The sequence below is a fragment of the Hemicordylus capensis genome, chromosome 8 (genome assembly GCF_027244095.1).
Source record: "Hemicordylus capensis ecotype Gifberg chromosome 8, rHemCap1.1.pri, whole genome shotgun sequence".
NCBI classification, from domain to species: domain Eukaryota; kingdom Metazoa; phylum Chordata; class Lepidosauria; order Squamata; family Cordylidae; genus Hemicordylus; species Hemicordylus capensis.
In genome coordinates, this window is record NC_069664.1 from 23,678,415 (window position 1) to 23,696,552 (window position 18,138).

At 47.8% G+C, this 18,138-nt stretch overlaps 1 protein-coding gene across 3 annotated transcripts in view; it reads right to left on the reverse strand.

Moving 5' to 3' along the window:
• Window positions 1-1,426: 1,426 nt before the first annotated feature.
• Window positions 1,427-18,138, reverse strand: part of SNX19 (sorting nexin 19) — a 37,274-nt gene continuing 20,562 nt past the window's right edge. For all 3 annotated transcript variants that reach the window (XM_053269865.1, XM_053269864.1, XM_053269862.1), the window contains exons 9-11: window positions 4,063-4,247; window positions 3,245-3,332; window positions 1,427-2,025 (exon numbers count right to left, since the gene is read on the reverse strand). In XM_053269865.1, the coding sequence (XP_053125840.1) occupies window positions 1,887-2,025; window positions 3,245-3,332; window positions 4,063-4,247 (412 nt within the window). In that variant the 3' untranslated portion in view covers window positions 1,427-1,886. The remainder of the gene's footprint in view (window positions 2,026-3,244; window positions 3,333-4,062; window positions 4,248-18,138) is intronic.

Here is an 18,138-nt window from a genome sequence, read left to right on the forward strand (position 1 = left end):
CAGTATTCACATGTAGTCTCCCATTGAAATGAACAGATGGAGGTACCATTATATTCTAGATGCTGTGTAATTATTCTGTTATTAATAACCACAATGCTTGGATAGCCTAATAAGGCTAAGCCTCCAGGTACGGTGAAGTTGAGAAATCTCATTAGATGGACGCACGATCCATAATATATGCCCTTAGCAACAGTGCCAAGTCAACTCTTTGGTGCAGAGTTCCCAGTTTGATCTGGTATTAATTACGCTGCATTCTGTGTGAGGAGAAGTGCTTAATCTTGGAGCTGTTGACACTGGAAATGGCCCAGTCTAGCCTGGGGTGGATATTGGAGAAAGGAACTTGGCTCTTGCAGCTATCACCACATCATATGTTGTGCAAATGTGCACTTTAGTCGTAGGTAATGGATTTCTGACGGCATCTGGGATCTTTCTGTGGCATGCCTAATCTGGAATAATATATGACCCAAGCATTTTACCGTATAGGGTTTCCCCTCATTTTAAAAGAAAATTAATATTGTTTTAATTTTTGGCTTGCACGTGTTTTTTAAAAAGCCACATTCCTCCTTGCGTTATGCTACCAGCTGGTCACATCCCTTCTTCGATGATGGGGACTTGGCCACAGTCACTCATGCCTTGGTAACTTCCAGATTGGATTATTGCAATGCGATCTGTAAGGAGCTGCCTTTGAAGGTGGTTCGGAAGCTCCATCTGGTACAGTACTCTGAAGCCAGCTCCTGTCAATCACTAGGCAATAGAGAACATAACTCCTATGTTGGCTACCTATCAGTTCCCAGACTCCCATTCAAAGTGCTGTTAAGATCTTGAATGCCTTAACAACCTGGGCTCAGCAGGGTGGCTCCAGGGAGCTCTGGGGAAACGACCTTCCATGGTTCCCCTCTTACCTAGGTGGGCCTTGAAAGAGTGACTCCACCACTACCACAAGACACTTATTGGAAAGGGGTGATCTTGGGGATCAGCAATAGCCCCCACCCCCAGCAGCTGCTCAGGGACCCCAACTCTTGACAGTGATGCCAGCCAGAGTTGGAACCAAGGCATTTGTATGCCCTAGGCAAAGTTTGAAAGTTGGAGGTTGCGGGGCTTTTCACTTCTCCATCCCCAGGACAGCATCTCTCCAGTGGCTGTTGCTGGTGTCGATCTTATGTTTCTTTTTTAGACTGTGAGCCCTTTGGGGACAGGGAGCCATCTTTATTTATTTATATCTAGGTAAACCGCTTTGGGAACTTTTGTTGAAAAGCGGTATATAAATACATATATTCGTCATATTCTCACACTCTGCAGATAATCTTGCAGCTATCGCTGCATCAAGCTAATTGCACCAATCCCAGATGGGAAGCATGCTTTCAGCCAGAGTTTTAAGCTTTAAGGGACAGCAAGAATCTCAAGGACGGTTAAACGAGACACCAAATAAAGGGAAGGTAGCTTTATTTACTAAATAACAACATTTGTTTTTCTTCTCTTGACCACAATGTTATGTAGGGAGAAGGGAAGAAAGGAGAAAAACAAAAACAGAAACAGAGGTCATGAATGCCCATATAAGTGCATGTACTCTTGGAGGGTCCAACTCCAAAAGCTTAACCACTGCCTACGGAGACAGGCAGGAAATAAAATCCATGGATCCAGAATTGGGGGCCTCATCCTATTCTCTACAAAGGGGTCTCTTCCAACAACGAACCTCAGTTCCCTGAAGTTATGGAATGGAAACTATTTTACAGTATAGGTGCACACCTTTGGACCACTTGTATTGGAGTCAGTAAACCCAGGAAGAAGTCCGTCTCGTGAGGCTTTTTCAGCAGTTCTTGCCTCAGTCCAGGGGAAATGCAATGCTGAAGAATTAATGCCTTTACTGGTAATGTCACCAGTCTAAGTTAGTGTGAGGAAGGGCCAGCTCTCGTCTCAGCCATGCCACAGGCAGAAGCAGCTGCAGAGGTCATCTTGGGCTTATCTGTTTGGGAACCGGGGATCAGAAACTCCAGCAGGATGTCTGCAAGGCAGTAAACCATATGCCTGGAAGAAAGGAGAAAACAGGATTTGCAGGGGACTCGGAAGGTTCCAAGGAGAGTCCAAGAATGTTTATGCCAATGAAATGGGGACTGCTGGATATAACAATCCACAGCAAAGTGTGGGGAGAACAATGATGCAATATTTGACAGATACAGGAAAGAGGGAAATATCTGAGTGACTGATGCTGCTGAACAGGTTAGAGCAGGGATGCACAACATTGGACCTCCGGCTGTGGCTGGACTACAACTCCCATCACCCTTGACTATTGGACACTGTGGCAGGGGGTGATGGGAGGTGTAGTCTAACAAGAGCTGGAGGGAGTGAGTTGTGCACCACTGCCTAAATAACAGCCTCCCGATCTCTGGCCTCTTAAAACACACTTATTCATCCAAGCTTTTAGTTAGATTTGTAGAGCTGTGATTTTGTTTTTAAACTGTTTTGACATTTTGATTGTTGTTCTAATTTTATGTTATATTTGTTGTAAACTGTCCAGAGATGTGGGCTTGGGGTGGTATACAAATATACTAAATAAATGAAAATAAATAGTTGCTTATAACAGGGAGTTAAATGGAACTTGAATCCAACCCTAAAATCGCCTGGTTGCCTTGCACCTCACCTAGACGCAAACCCTGAAACACAAAAAGCGGTAAGTGGTTTAATAACCACTTTAATAACTTTCAGTTGTATGAGTAATATTTAGTTCTCTGGGCTACTTTAATGTTGTTGCATGTATTCTGTCTGTAAGGCCTTTTTTAAAAAAAACACCCTCAAAAGTAAAGCAAACTGTAGAAGCTTATTGAATCATAAGGTTACAATTTGTTAAGAAAGATAAATCAATGGCTACTAGTCCTGATGGTTTTAGGCTATTTCCAGGCTCAGAGGCAGGATGCTTCTGAATCCCAGTTCCAGGGGAGCAACAGCAGGAGAGAGGGCATGCCCTCACCTCTTGCTTGTGGGCTTTTCAGAGGCATCTGGTGGGCCACTGGGTGAAACAGGATGCTGGACTAGATAGGCCTTGGGCCTGATCCAGCAGGGCTGTTCCATCATTGTGCATCTGTTCCACACCTATCTAATGCACATCCAAGAGAGACCTGACACATCTCATGCCATCTCTAAAATGTGGCATTCCCTTTGATCCTTGAAATTCTACACAGTTCCATCCAAAGACATTCCTTCAAGCTACATACTATAGCCAGCAATGATGCCAAGCTGTGATGGTTACCTGTTTATGATGGGATGTTGCATGGATTCCAGGACGAGGCTCCAGCTCTGTTGACATTTGTTGGTCCCAAGGATTTCTAGGATGAGCTCTGTGAACAGCAGATATTGGTGTGAATTCTCAAGGGCAACATGGATGCTATAACAACGGAGGTCATGTTGTGGAAATGTGGCACACAGATTTAAGTGGTTGCACAACTGTCCACTTGCAGAACACTGCAGGGGCTACCTGTCACCTGCGCGGCAGTGCCATCTGCTGGGCAGTGCCGGCATTGTGCTGTCCATCATGTTGGCCAATGGCCCACCATCTAAGACAGGGTTCCCCAGTTGTTGTTGGGTCCAGATGTCGTTGGACTACAACTCCCACCATTTCCAGCCATAATGGCCAAACACCCATGATCTAAGATACATGATACAAAAAGGGGGAAAGTATTTCCTTTTGTCAGTCCTAAATTTCCTAGCAATCAATTTCATGGGATGACACCCGGTTCTAGTGTTGTGTTGTGAGAGAGGGAGATGGACTTCTCCCTATCTACTCTCTCTACACCATGCATCATTTTATAAACCTCTATCATGTCTCCCCTTAGTTGCCTTTTTTCTAAACTAAAAAGCCCCAGATGTTGTAGCCTTGCCTCATAAGGGAGGTGACTTTATTGGAGTTTTTGAGTGCTCCTTACTTTGGAAGCTTCCTTTTTGACTCTTTTGGAACTGATGGTCCCTTGCTTTGATGCAAGCTTTTCAATACCTGTAACCACTGCAAGCTACTTTTAGTCATCTGTCTTAGCATCAGCCTCTTAAACAAGAGACTTGCAGCTCACTCACCTGGCAGGATCCCCATGAGACTCTGCAAGGCCTGCTTTTCTGCTGCCACCTTCTGCTCCTCTGTTCTGAGTGGCTTGGGTACCACAGGCAAGACTCCACCTGGCCATATGGATTCCTGGAGTAACCGTAGGTATTGTACCCAGCGCTGTGTACAGGTCAGGTTGTCCACCTGGACTTCCAGCCACCTGTAAGAACATGAAGAAGGAGAAGGAGAAGAAGGAGATTTTGATTGTGCATTGGTTCAACTGGAGGATTGCTGGTCTTGCAGTAGTGACCATGAATTGTCCCTTTTGCTAAGCAGGGTTGCATTTGGATGGTGACTACAGCTGAGCACTGTCTGCTGTAAGACAGGATGCAGCTGTAGCTCAGTGGTAAAGCATCTGCTTTGCATGCAGAAGGTCCCAGGTTCAATCCCTGGCATCTCCAGGTAGGGCTGGGAGAGACCTCCTGCCTACAACCTTGGAGAAGCCACTGCCAGTCTGTGCAGACAATATTGAGCTAAACGGACCAAAATGACTCAGTATAAAGCAACTTCCTATGTTCTATGTACTGTATTTATGTGGTCTAGGATTTTTCCAGGTTCTTTGAATATGGAGATCAGGGGGATCATCTTAAATTCAGCGTCCTCTTCCTTTCAGAAAGTACAGGTATAACCTGAATTTAATCTGTTTTTAAAGAGGGTCATCTTAAATCCAGTCCTCTTCTACTCGGGTGAATACGGTAACTGCCACCCTGCGCCATCGCTGCTATTTCAAAGCCTCACGTCTGACAATTGGCATTTACAGAGACAGTAAACACATTAAAAATAAATGCACCAATGAACCCAAACACAGGGTAAGGAGGTTATTCCTCCGGGGCGAAGCGGTTTTCATTGGGGGGCGGCAAGAGAAACATTTATGCTGGAATGTTGTACAAAAATAGCTTGCTTGGGAGTATAAAAGGAAAACCAGCCCATTGCTAAGCCATGCTTCAAAAGAGAAAAAGGAAACTGACCCCACCGGACCTGAACAGCTCTCAACCAGACAGTTTAAAAAAAGAGAAAATGAGAGCAATGGGTGAGGGTTGGGAAAGGCATAATTGGCACATGCCGTAATGTGGCCTCCTCTGTGTGAAGCAGATGCTGATGGTGGGGTGACGTTGTTGCTAAAAACAAGAGGGTTTCATGCTAGCAATTCCATCAATGGGAGGCCAAGGTGACCTGGGTGTGCCCCTCAGGGAGAGCAGGGCCACAGGAAGAAGATGGTCACATCCATCTCCCTCTTCCCTTCTGCAACACCAGAAGGGTCTGGTCTTCGTGAGTACCAACTGTCCCCTTTGCTAAGCAAGGTTTGCCTTGGTTTACATTTGGATGGGTGAGCACTGTCTGCAGTAAGATATTCCTGCAGACAGAGCGGATTGAGCCATAGCTCACTGGTAGAGCATTTGCCTTGCATGCAGAAGGCCCCCGGTTCAATCCCTGGCAGCATCTCCAGGTAGGGCTGGGGAAGAGCCCCGCCTGAAACCTTGGAGAGCTGCTGCCAGTCAGTGCAGACAATACTGAGCTAGAAGGCCCAATAGTCTGACTCAGTATAAGGCAGCTTCCTGTGCTCCTATGTAATAAACCTTCTGCTAAAATGCAAAAGCAGAGGAACGTCTGTAAAATACAAATAAGAGAATGGCTGGATTGTACATCACTCGAGGGCTTGCAGCTGAGGCTTGGTCTGCGCACCAAACAGGACGAAGGCACAGAGTTGGGGTGACAGTTTGCCAAGGAGAACGTTCAGCTAAATTGTGGGAAGGGCAGGCCAGAAACGACTCACCACCTTTCAGTGTGGGATAGCAGGGCTCAGTGACTGCATTTTTTTTTTAAAGCAAATGGGACGGTGAAAGGTGGGTGACCAACTTGGCTCAGCCTTAGATAGGTTGGGCTGTACTATCTTAGCATCCAGGTGGTGGATCACATGCCTGCATGTTCACTTGTGCAAAACCCTGCATGTTTAAACAAACCAAAAACACCCTTGCACCTCAGGAGATTTTAGCCCAGCTCCATCCCTGCAGTCCTAGTTTTCTGCTTTCAAGTTGCTTTATAAGAAGGGTAGCATATATCTATCTATATCTATCTATACACACATTTAGGAACATAGGAAGCTGCCATATATGGAGTCAGACCATTGGTCCATCTAGCTCAGTATTGTCTACTCAGTCTGGCAGCGGCTTCGCCAAGGTTGCAGGCAGGAGTCTCTCTCAGCCCTATCTTGGAGATGCTGCCAGGGAGGGAACTGGGAACCTTCTGCTTTCCAGAGTGGCCCCAGTGCTCACACATCAAGTCTCCCATTCATATGCAACCAGGGCAGACCCTGCTTAACAAGGGGACAGTTCATGCTTGCTGCCACAAGACCAGCTCTCCTCCCATATATATCCTCCATCTGCTGAGCAGCAAAATCTGTTCTGCCAGCTCAGAATTCTCCCTCCTCCTTCTGTTGCATTTGTACGAGGCCTTTACACATTTACTCCATTTGCATAATATGTTCCACTTTCAGAACTCAGAATTTTTGTCGCGCAGAATTTGGAGAACCTGGAGCAGAATAATGTTGTTCTTTTTAACTTAATAATAATTGTGACTATCCCCCCCTCCTTCTCCAAGGAGCCGAGTCTGGCATACACGGTTTCCCCCTTATATCCTCACTAGTAAACTGTGAAATGGGTTAGGCTGAGAAATGGCAGTTGGACCCAAATCACCCACCGAGTTGGGATTTGAATCCAGATCTCCCTGGTTTAGCACTCTAACCATTACTCCACATGGAGTCTACTACATTTGGATTTTGTCTTTCTCCCATCGTAAGCTAAAGGTGGCAAACGTGGGTTTCCCAGGTGTCATTCCACCTGCTCGACATCTTCCAAGAGTCATGTTAGCCAACTTCCCGGTCTCAGCATCACAGGATGCCACAATCCCCTGACAAGAGGACTGCTAGCTTTCCTCTTCTTTTGAACAAACTTGGCTCCAGCTGCAGCCCTCAGGGCAAGCTGCTAAGCAGCGTGCAAGGGAGAGAACAAAAATGAAACCGCTAATAAATCAGGGAATATGGAGCCCTCTGAGCCCTTCTCAAGAGCTGGCCAAGAACAGAAGAAAGCATCTCCATATTTTACTGGAAATGTTCCTCTCGCCTGCCCTGTAAAATTTTATAATGGTAGAAACCATGAACAATGTGTTCTGTACCCCTGGCCGGAGAACAGCATGATGAAGTGTTTATTTAGCAGAGCTGCAATCCTTCCTGACCCCGGAGGGATGGGAGAGAAGCACACTCAATTCAAGACTGCTCTGCCAGTTTACAGCTGGCAGGAGGAATAAATGTCTCAGGCCCAGCCTCCTTGGAAGACGGTGTATATCTGGAGCAATAGCGAGTCTCCAGGAATAAGCGAGGAAGTATACCTATGAACATGGGACAAATGTTGGAGACAGGGATCCACACATTTAGGCTTAGTTTACTAAAGGTAAAGTGTGCCATCAAGTTGGCGTCGACTCCTGGTGCCTACAAGGCCCTGTGGTTTTCTTTGGGAGAATACAGGAAGCGTTTCCCATTGCCATCTCCCATGCAGGATGAGATGATGCCTTTCAGCATCTTCCTATATCGCTGCTGCCTGATATAGGCGTTTCCCATTGTCTAGGAAACATACCAGCGGGGATTCAAACCGGCAAACTCATGCTTGCTAGGCAAGCATTTAGTGACCATTTATAAGAAATAAATGCATAGCAGGAATATTCTTATCCCTCGTTTGACCAACTTTAATCCTATTGCTACCCCCTAAAGGAAGTAAAAGTGTGCCAGTCTTCACAATTATTACATGAACATTTTCCCTGTGAAGCAATCTATCTTTATTGCAAAGCATTTAAAAAATATTGTTCTGTATCCATTTTTTTAAAAAAACCACACACAAACAAACAGAGATCAAACATTGTGATGAATTGGTTTGTGAGATAAACATTGTTTAACTGTGTTTCTTTTAGGCTTAACTACCCATTTTATCTGTTCAGAGTTTATTTAATTTCTTTATTAGAAGATGGATGTCCAGCCATTCCATTTCAAAAATGGAAGTCTCCAAGTGGCTTCCATAAACATAAATTAAAGCGATCAAATCAATACTGCAAAAAAGAAAAATGCAGAAGGACACAGATAAAACAGAAAAGCAGCAAGATTAGGAAGGAAGGGAGATCACATATCCATTGATTTATTTATTATTTAACATGTTTACATACCACCCAAAACATATGTCTCTGGGTGGGTTACAAGAAAACAGTACAAATTAAAACAAAATTAAGAGATTAAAATAGAAGACTATATGAACCAGGCCAGAGAGAAAGCAAGTGAGCAAACTCAAGGCTAATTCTAGACAGTATAACCAGCAGCACAGGTAAACAGTCACTCTCCTCGCCATCCTCCTCACCGGGCTTCTTTCCCCTCTCCCCTCATCCCGTACCCCCTGCCTGTGTCTTGTACCCCCAGGGGTATGCTACATGTACACTGTGTTGAGGAACGGTGCCCTGAGGTGCTGCTTGCCTGCATAGTAACTGGGCCCCCTCGAGGAAAGCTCTTCCTCCACTGCCATTGCATGAAGAGGGTACACACACACACACCCCGCCGCTTCCATGGGGCCAGCAGACACGCCTCCGATCACGGCGTGCTGCGCGGACCTGCCAATGTGAGTAACAGAGTCCGACGGGAACACCACTCCATTGGAAGGAGAGCAGCCAGGCAGCTGTCCCCCTACTTAGTGGCGAGAATGCCTTCTTGCCCAGAACATTATAGCTTCTGTAATAAGGCGGTGGGGGGAGCGAGAGAGAAAGGCTCTGGCTGCGATCGCTGACGGGTTACATCTGCCATGGCGCACAGAAGCCAGGCCTTTCAAGGCAGCTCAAGCACTTACGTCTTTGGCTCGGGACGGTCGGAAGATTCAGCGGAAAGCCCTCTAGGTGTTTTGCAAGCCACCGACAGCCATAGCAACCTAACATGATGTCAGGTGTTCAGGTTTCAAGATGTTTCGCCTCCTTCCACCTTCCCTTGATCCCTGGAAGAGTCAAGACTCTTCCTGGAACTTCTGGGGAGGAAAATCGAGTCCTTATAAAGGGCCACTTAGGAACATAGGAGGCTGCCTTCTACCGAGTCAGAACATTGGTCCATCTTGCTCATTATTGTATACACAGACTGGCAGCGGCGTCTCCAAGGCTGCAGGCAGGAGTCTCTCTCAGCCCTGTCTGGAGATGCTTCCAGGGAGGGAATGAGCCTTCTCCATGCAAGCACGCAGGTGCTCTTCCCAGAGCGGCTCCATCCCCTAAGGGGAATATCTTCCAGTGCTCGTGCATGTAGTCTCCCATTCAAATGCAAACCAGGGTGGAGCCTGCTTAGCAAAGGGGACAAGTCATGCTTGCTACCACAAGACCAGCTCTCCTCCCTTGGGGAACTTGATGCATCTCTGTCGCAACACCTGCAATGTGGGACTTCCTGCCCTGGAGGATTATGTCTTTGGTTGCCTTCTCCACTGCCTTTTGTTTCGACGATATTGAACTGTGCCACGCTGAACAGATGTTGCCATCACAGCTCTGTCTAGCTCCGTTTGATCTAACACAAACCACACAACCTCGGCCTTCCAGCTGTTGTTGGACTACAACTCCCATCACCCCCAGTGGCCAGTAGTCAGGGATGAGGGGAGTTGTAGTCCAGCAAGAGCTGGAGGGCAGAAGCTGGTCAGCCTGGATTTACAGTGAGTTTCAGGTTTCAGAAAGGGGTCTTTCCTAACCTGGAGATGTTAGGAACCAAATCTGGGGCCTCCTGCATACAAAGCAGGAACTCCACCATTAAACGGATTAGCCACAGATATATAAAGGTGTCAGACCATCAGCCTTCTTATGGCCTACCATCATCTTTCCTTGCTCTTCTTGGAGATGGCTAGGATTGAATCTTCCGAAGCATGTGTCCTAATCAGGGGCCCCTCCTCAAATGCACACAACTCATGATCACATGAAGCTATCTTTAGCTGAGTCATACCCTTGGTCCAGGGAGCTCAGTATTACCTACACTGGCTGGCAGGGGCTGTCCAGGTTTTCTTTGGGTTCTTTCTCAGCCCTGTCCCTGGGATCGAACCTGGGACTTGCCACATGCACAGCATGTGCTTTCCCACTCAGCTACCCGGGCTAATTTCTTGTTTTCTGGATGGGTTTTATCAGCCGTCTTTACGTGCTGCACTTCTCTTTGTGCTTATGATGGTTTTATCTCCAACTGCATGCTTTTTGATGGCCACCAAGAGTGCTCATATGTGCAGAAAGCAGGATATAAGCTATTTTATCAATCGATAATCACTGTTCTGTCATCATAAACCAGGGCAGCTCAACTTTGGACCTCCTGCAGATGTTGGCCTATAACTCCCATAATCCCTGGCTATTGGCCGCTGTGGCTGGGGATTATGGGGTCTGTAGTCCAAAAACAGCTGGGGGGGTAGGCTAAGTTGAGCAGGCCTGTCATAAACTAATTACACGGCATATATTTTGCTTGGTTTGGTTTATTGACTAATGAGGTTTAATCCTGTTATTGCTTATGTTATGCTCTGAAGGTAAAATTGTATTCAGACTGTAAGCGCCTTGCGACAGAGACCTGTCATTCTTGTATGATGAAACCTGTCTGAAGTCCAGTCTCGGCAGCTGGACTCTCAGCTCTCCAGATGGTCCTGGCAGAGCAGCGACTGACTCACCTGCTTCAGGCATCTGTTCTCGGCAGCCACAGGGGTGTCAGGAGCAGGTGCCTGGGGAAAGAGCCCAGTTACGACCCAGCTGCACAGCTCAGAGATGCCAGGAGGCCTTTCAGATCTGTGGCACTTTATAAAAAAGCGCACGAGAACCTTGGGAGCTGCCAAAGGCTTTCATCATTGCCAGCTCCGTTGGCACCGAAACCCTACAAGCTCTTTGGAGTCCTGCTCGGAACTGCAGAGGGGCCTCGTTTCTCGGCTGGATCCACATCAACCTCTTCAGTTTGCTTTCCCCCTAAGCGGAGACAGAGAACCGTGCAGTCCCTGTGAGCGTACAAAAAGGAGGTTGCGCCTGGGATGGTTTCCAAGGCATGGCCACTCACACGTCACTTGGGGAGATCATCAGTCTCGCTCTCCCCACTCCACTCACCACACAACCAGCTTGTATCAGAAAACGGAAAGCAGAAAATGTGAAGCCGTCTGACTGTGCAGAAGTGCTCTGTGAGTGCTTCAAAGGTAAGAGCTCTGTGATCACACCAAAGCTTCACCTAGTTCAGTGCCCTGTTTCCAGATGTTGTTGGGAAGCTCACAAGCCGAGAGGAGAGCTGGTCTTTCTGCAGAGAGCATGAACTGCCCCCTTGGCTCAGCAGGGCCCACCCTGGTTTGCATTTGGGTGGGAGAACTAATGTGAAGACTGTCAGATATTCCCCTTTGGGGACGGGGCCGCAGCTCAGTAGCAGGGCAATCTGCTTGCATGCAGAAGGCCCCAGGTTCAATCCCTGGCAGCATCTCCACGATAGGGCTGAGAGAGACTCCCGCCTGCAACCTTGGAGAGCTGCTGCCAGCCAGTGCAGACAATACTGAGCTAGATGGACCAATAGTCTGACTTGGTATAAGGTTGCGTCCTGTGTTCCTATATTCCTTAATTGTCTTGGGGGATAAGGCCACAGATTTGCCTGCAGAAAGTCCCACATTCGGTTCAGTTCAGTCCCAAGCATTTTTAGGTAGACCCGGGAAAGACTCTGGCTAGAAACCTTCGAGAGCCGCTGCCAGTCAGTGTAGACCAGGGATTCTCAACGTTGGGTCCCCAGATGTTATTAGACTTCAACTCCCATCATCCCTAGCCAAAGGCCACTGGGGCTGGGGATCACGGGAGTTGTGGTCCAATAACATCTGGGGACCCAACGTTGAGAATCCCTGGTGTAGACAACCCTGAACTAGACGGACCAATGGTCTGACTCAGTAGAAGTCAGCTTCCGATGTTCCTAAGTCAGGGTTTTTAAATAAATACAAATGTATTACATCTAGATTATCCCACAAGGCACCATCACGACCAGCCCAAACGGACCTTGGGGCGTACCAAGTTATCTGGATGCAATATGGGCAAACGCAGTTGCTCACGGAGGCAGCTCTGTGCTGCTCTTGCTTGGCCTCATTCCACGCAGGGAAGCAGCCCCCTTGCCCTCTCCCCTGACTCTGGTGCGAATGGCTTCCTGCCCCTGTTCTCATTCGCCGGGTACCAGCGGGCTCCCCTTCCCCAGGACAGAGTCCCTGGGCCGAGAGCTAATTAAACTGGCCACACAGCTTGGCTTAGATTCAGATTACCTTTATTACGGTCTTAGACCAGAATAAACATAACGCTGGCTTAAAAGGGGGGGTGGATGGAGACCCCTCCTCCCTTCCCCTGTTCTCTGCTCCTCAAAACAATCTGAGACCAGGCAAGGCGTTGCGGGTGTGAAATCTGACTGGGTGGAAGCAGCAATGGCAATTTAATGGTTGTCGTGGCGACTGGGAGCCCCATTGTCCACCGTGACTTCACCTCAGTGGGGAGCGACCTCCATCACAGCAAGGCCCGCAAATGGATTACAGAGGTGCTGGGAATGAACAGCTGCGGAGGAAAGCCCCAAACAAAGCTGGGAATTTGGAGTGGAGAGACTCAGGCAAGAGGAGAACATCTTCCCCCTCTTCCGCAGGCCCCAAGGGTGAAGAGGCAGCGAACCTTCTGGATGCAGCTTTGAGAAGAGGACATAGGAAGTTGCCTTCTACTAGTTCAGGATTATCTACACAGACTGGCAGCAGCTCTCCATAGTTTCAGACCGGAGTCTTTCCCAGCCCTACCTGGAGATGCTGCCAGGGAATCGAACCTGGGACCTTGTGCATGCAAGCAGATGCTCCTCCTGGGATCTATGGCCTCATCTCCTAAGGGGGATAGCTTACAGCGCTCATGCGTAGCCTCCCATCCAAATGCAAACCAAGGCAAAGCTTGCTTAGCAAAGGGGACAATTTATGCTCGCTACTGCATGACCAGCTCGCCATCCCAGTTCCTTAAACAGTGATGGTTAAGGCTAAATCCTCAGCTAGCGACCCAGAGAGGTCCCTGGTTCAAGACTCCCACCACGGCAGACTCAAGTCCTAGCAGTGACCATGAGACAGGCTAGGAGCAGATGCAAAAGAAGAAAACAACGGTAGGGCCCAAAGCCCACTGTGATCCCAGAATCCTATCCCCTCTTTAGCTGTTCCAACCATGTGCTCTTTCGAATCCGGACAGAACATCTGTCCCAGCGTCGGTGGCAGGGTTGAACAAACGGTTCCCACTCGACTGCCAGTTTTCGACAGAGCGTGTGCCCGCCATCTAATAAAATGATCCTATAAAATCACAGCGCAACAATGCACTTAATTATTACGAGCAAGTAAATGGGACTGATTTACTAGGCTACATAAATCAAGATGGCTTGTATGGTTTGGATCAGTCCGCATAATCTTTTCCACCTGCAGGGGACACTGAGGCTTTTCCAAGTCTGAAAATGCCAGGATTCAATTTAGAGGTAGCGAGTGTTTCTGGGTTGAGGAATTATGCCGCCCTCCACTTTAAAAAAAAATAAAAAATTGCTGGTCTTCTGCATTCGATATAATTTTTCCCTTTCATACGGCAGTGCTTCAAAACGGGAACAAATTTTTCCGATTCGGAGCCATTGCTTGAATGCGGAGGGCACGGGAGGTCTTCAAACTGAGTTTACCAGAAGTCACAGTGCACCACCAATGTCTTCTTTCTGCAGTGAGACTGACAGGCCTGCTTCTGGGAGGATTCAGTCAGGTGACCTCCGAGAGCCAATCCCTGCCCACTAAGTCCTAAAAAGACTCCGTCGATGCAATTCATTGTTTGTGTGAGGACATGGGTGAAGCTCCACGGGGGACACAGCTCTCAACAAGGCGGAGAGCTGGCTTTGCGGTAGCGAGTGTGAATTGTCCCCTTTACTAAGCATGGTCCACCTTAGTTTGCATTTGGATGGGAGACCACGTGAGCGCTGTAAGATATTCCTCTGATGGTATGGGGCCATCGCTCAGTGGAAGAGCATCAAGGTCCTAGGTCAGGGTTTCTTAACCTTGGGCCCCCAGATGTTGTTGGACTACAACTCCCAGAATCCCCAGCCCCAAAGGCCATGTCTGAGGATTCTGGGAGTTGTAGTCCAACAACATCTGGGGGCCCAAGGTTAAGAAACCCTGTCCTAGGTTACATGACATCTCCAGGTAGGGCTGAGAGACTACTGACTGAAGCCTTAGAACTGGGCTCTCCTCTCATTCCCTTAGCTAGCATTGATGCAAAAATGGATTCCAGCCCTTAGGAACATAGGAAGGTGCCGTCCATTGAGTCAGATCATTGGTCCATCTAGCTCCATATTTTCTGCTATTCCAGGGGTTCCCAACCTGTGGTACGCCAGACATTGCTGAACTCCTATTATCCCCAGCCACAATTTAGCAACATCTGGAGTACGACAGGTTGGGAATCCCTGGTCTACTCTAAGAACATAAGAACAGCCCAGCTGGATCAGGCCCAAGGTCTATCTAGTCCACTATCCTGTTTCACACAGTGGCCCACCAGATGCCTCTAAGAAGCCCACAGGCAAGAGGTATGTGCATGCCCTCTCTCCTGCTGTTGCTCCTCTGCAACTGGTATTGAGAGGCACCGTGCCTCTGAGGCTGGAGGTGGCCCATAGACAACAGACTAGCAGCCATTGCTAGACCTCTCCTCCGTGAATTTGTCTTAGCCCATTTTGAAGCCATCCAAGCTGGTGGCTGTCACCACATCTTGTGGCAGAGAATCCCATAGAGTAACTATGCACTGCCAGTTAATGACTCTAACTGGCAGGGGCTCTTCAGGGCTTGAAGCAGGAATTCTTCCCTGCCCTATCTGGAAGTGCTGCCAGGGATTGAACCTGCAACCTTCAGCATGCAAAGCAGATGTTTGACCACTGAGCTACGGACCCATCCCCACAGACCCTTACTGGGTGCAAAGCAACTTTGCATCCCTTATTTGCTTTCAGGCTCCAACTGAAGAGGTTTCTTTTCCCACAGACCTTCTCAGCACTTTTAGAAGTGTGTGGCCTGTTAGCTGTTTGCTTTTCTCCTCTAACGCCATTGGATAGATGGCGGGAATTTTTCATTCTTGTTCTTTAAATTTTGTGGGTTTTGTACTATTTTTGCTGCCTTGGGTTCCTTGGGAAAGAGGCAGGTTATAAATCCCTACAAAAATAAAAATAAAAATAAACTTTCCTAAGCCATAATGCTGGCTGCAAGGGTTCTGTTATGAAGTGTGGACGACACCGGACATTTTCCACTGGAAAGCTGTTTCACTAAGCAAAGCCAAGTGTGGGGACTCGTTGGAAGAAGAGGGAAAGCCATAGGGAACCACCTAGAGTTGGCTAGTGGGACATGCTGGCAGTCCATAGGAACACAGGAAGCTGCTGTCTACTGAGTCAGATCAGTGGTCCACCTAGCTCAGGATTGTCTACACTGACTGGCAGCAGCTCTCCATGTTTTCAGGCAGGAGTCTTGTGCGGCCCTACCTGGAGATGTCAGAGATTGAAACTGGGACCTTCTGAATGAAAGGCACAAGCTCTACCACGTTGCTACAGCCCCATCCCCTAAGAGGAATATCTTACAGCAGACAGTGCTCACAGATGTAGTCGCTCATCCAAATGCAAACCCAGGCACACCCTGATTAGCAAAGGGGGCAATTCAGCTGTCTTCCAGCTTAAGTTGTGCTCCACTCCTGATGCCTGAGATGCATGCAGCAAACCAGAAGACAAACATGGGCCAGCAGCACCCTCTTGTGCCCACAAGTAAGAAGTGCTGTTCCAGTGAAAACCAGCAAGACAGACAAGGGCCTTAAGACGTACAAGTCATTATTTGATTCTTGCTAACAGCTGTCGATAGCCTTGTCCTCCTCCATCAATCTCTCTAACCCAGGGGTTCTCAAGCTCTGGTCCCCAGATGATGCTGGACCACAACTCCCATCATCCCCAGCCACAATGGCCGAACCCCGGGTCTAACCTTCTTTTAAAGACGGTGGTCATTTCCACATCTTGTAGTAGTGAGTTCCACATGCCAAGGCAGGAATTTCAGATTCATCTCAGGCCATCAACTGCTTGGCATGGATTCACACAATCATGCTAATGCTGGTAACCCACATTAAACCTAAATTTGAACAAGTGTGTGAATCAGGTCATTATGGGTTGGGTGGAATGCCTCCTGTTGTCTAGCCTGAAACACTCGCCAATCAGTTTCGCTGGATGAACCCCATGTCGTAGTATATTATGAAAGAGAGCAGGAGAAAATGCAAACTTCTTTCAACCCAATGCTTCCAAACAATACAGGATTTTTATGAACCTCTAACCTTTCTAAACTAACAGGAACATGGCATTTCCTCAGCTAAATGAGCAAAGTGGTGACCCTCTTATACTTAGCGGAGGGAGAGCAAATGACTGTAACCATCCTCCAGCGGCTGTCGCTGGTCTTGTGACTCTTTTTTAGATTGTGAGCCATTGGGACAGGGAACCCTTACTTCTTTTCCTATGTAAACCACTTTGAGAACTTGTTTTTGTTGAGAAGCAGTATGTCAAGCAATAAAATTATTATTACTACTACTACCGACTTGGCGCAACTTTACTTTACTTTACTTACTACTACTACTATTATTATTTCCTACCAAATCTGCAAAGCGCTGCTTTCTATCCAGGACGGAGATAAAGAAAAGCCTTTGCTGCAGCCTTCTAATCTCCAGGCCTGCTTTAGACTGCCCATTTTAGATTGTCAACATGCCACAGATTAAAAGGTTAAGCTATAAGGCAGAAGGCTCTCTAAGGCTGCAGGCAGGAGTCTCTGCCAGCCCTACCTGGAGATGCCAGGAATTGAACCTGGGACCTTCTGCGTGCAAAGCAAATGCTTTATGACTGAGCTACGGCCCCATTGCCATATGCAGCCCTCGGGGACATATTTTCGGGCTTCCTGGGGAAGTGGAGGGTGTCAAAAGCTGCCGCTTCCCCACTGCAGATAGGTGGGGGATCCTGTTAGGCTGGTCCCTCAATCTGAAAGTGAGAGCTCAAAGTCCATTTTAGACTGTCGACATGCCACAGATGACACACTCAGGTGTATGTGGGAAGTCATGCCACACTGTCCTGAAAGTCCTCTGCAGGGCTGCAGCCCCTTCTGTGCCCTACCAGAGGATCAGGGCGAGGGAATCTGCAAGCGAGACCAACTCCGTGGCAGGCCAGAGGCTGCTCAGCTCCCTGCCCAGCAGAGGATGCTTCTTGTTTATTTTCACTCCTGCTTTGGAACTCGACACCCAGCCTCCTTGGCACATGTGCCCGAATTTGCCTCTAGACGCAGACGCTCTTCCGGCCGACCCCCCCCCCATTCCCCCGAGGGTGCTCTGTTTGAGGCTTGCTCGGGTTTCTACGCGCAGACAGCCAGGATGTAATGAGACGGACTCTCTTTATCTATGGATTAACAGTTTGTACAGAGTGTGGGTCTCAAATGATACTCGGAAAGCTGGCTGGGGAGGAGAGGGAGTGAAAAGAGCTTAGCATATAAACCAACGCCTGCCAAGAGCAGGAGCAGAGCCCGGAGGGGAACAGTTCCATCCTGGTTCCCAAAGCCTAGCATTTGGGGAGCTCAAGAAGTAGCAGACCCCCCTATATCGACTCAGGTTACATTCCAAATTCCCCCCATCATCTTGCTAAAAAGAGATGGCAAGAGGCATAAACGGCCAGAATAGAGTAATAGTTCTGCTAGCAGGAAGAGAAGAAGAAAAAGGAACCTAGCAGGAATCTTTAATAGACACATCTTTTTAACCAGGCATTTTAATGTTTGTTTTTAATCTGCTTTATTGGTTTAATCTGCTTTATGGGTTAATTCCTGCTTTTAAATGGCTCGTTTTAATTGATTTGCAAACTGCCTAGAAAAGTTTGATTAGGAGATATATAAAGGTAATAAATGATACATCTGTGTGTGGGTTGAACAAACAGGAGCCCTGCATTTGAAAATAAAAATCCAGGGGGGTCTAATAATTTCCCCCCATTATTT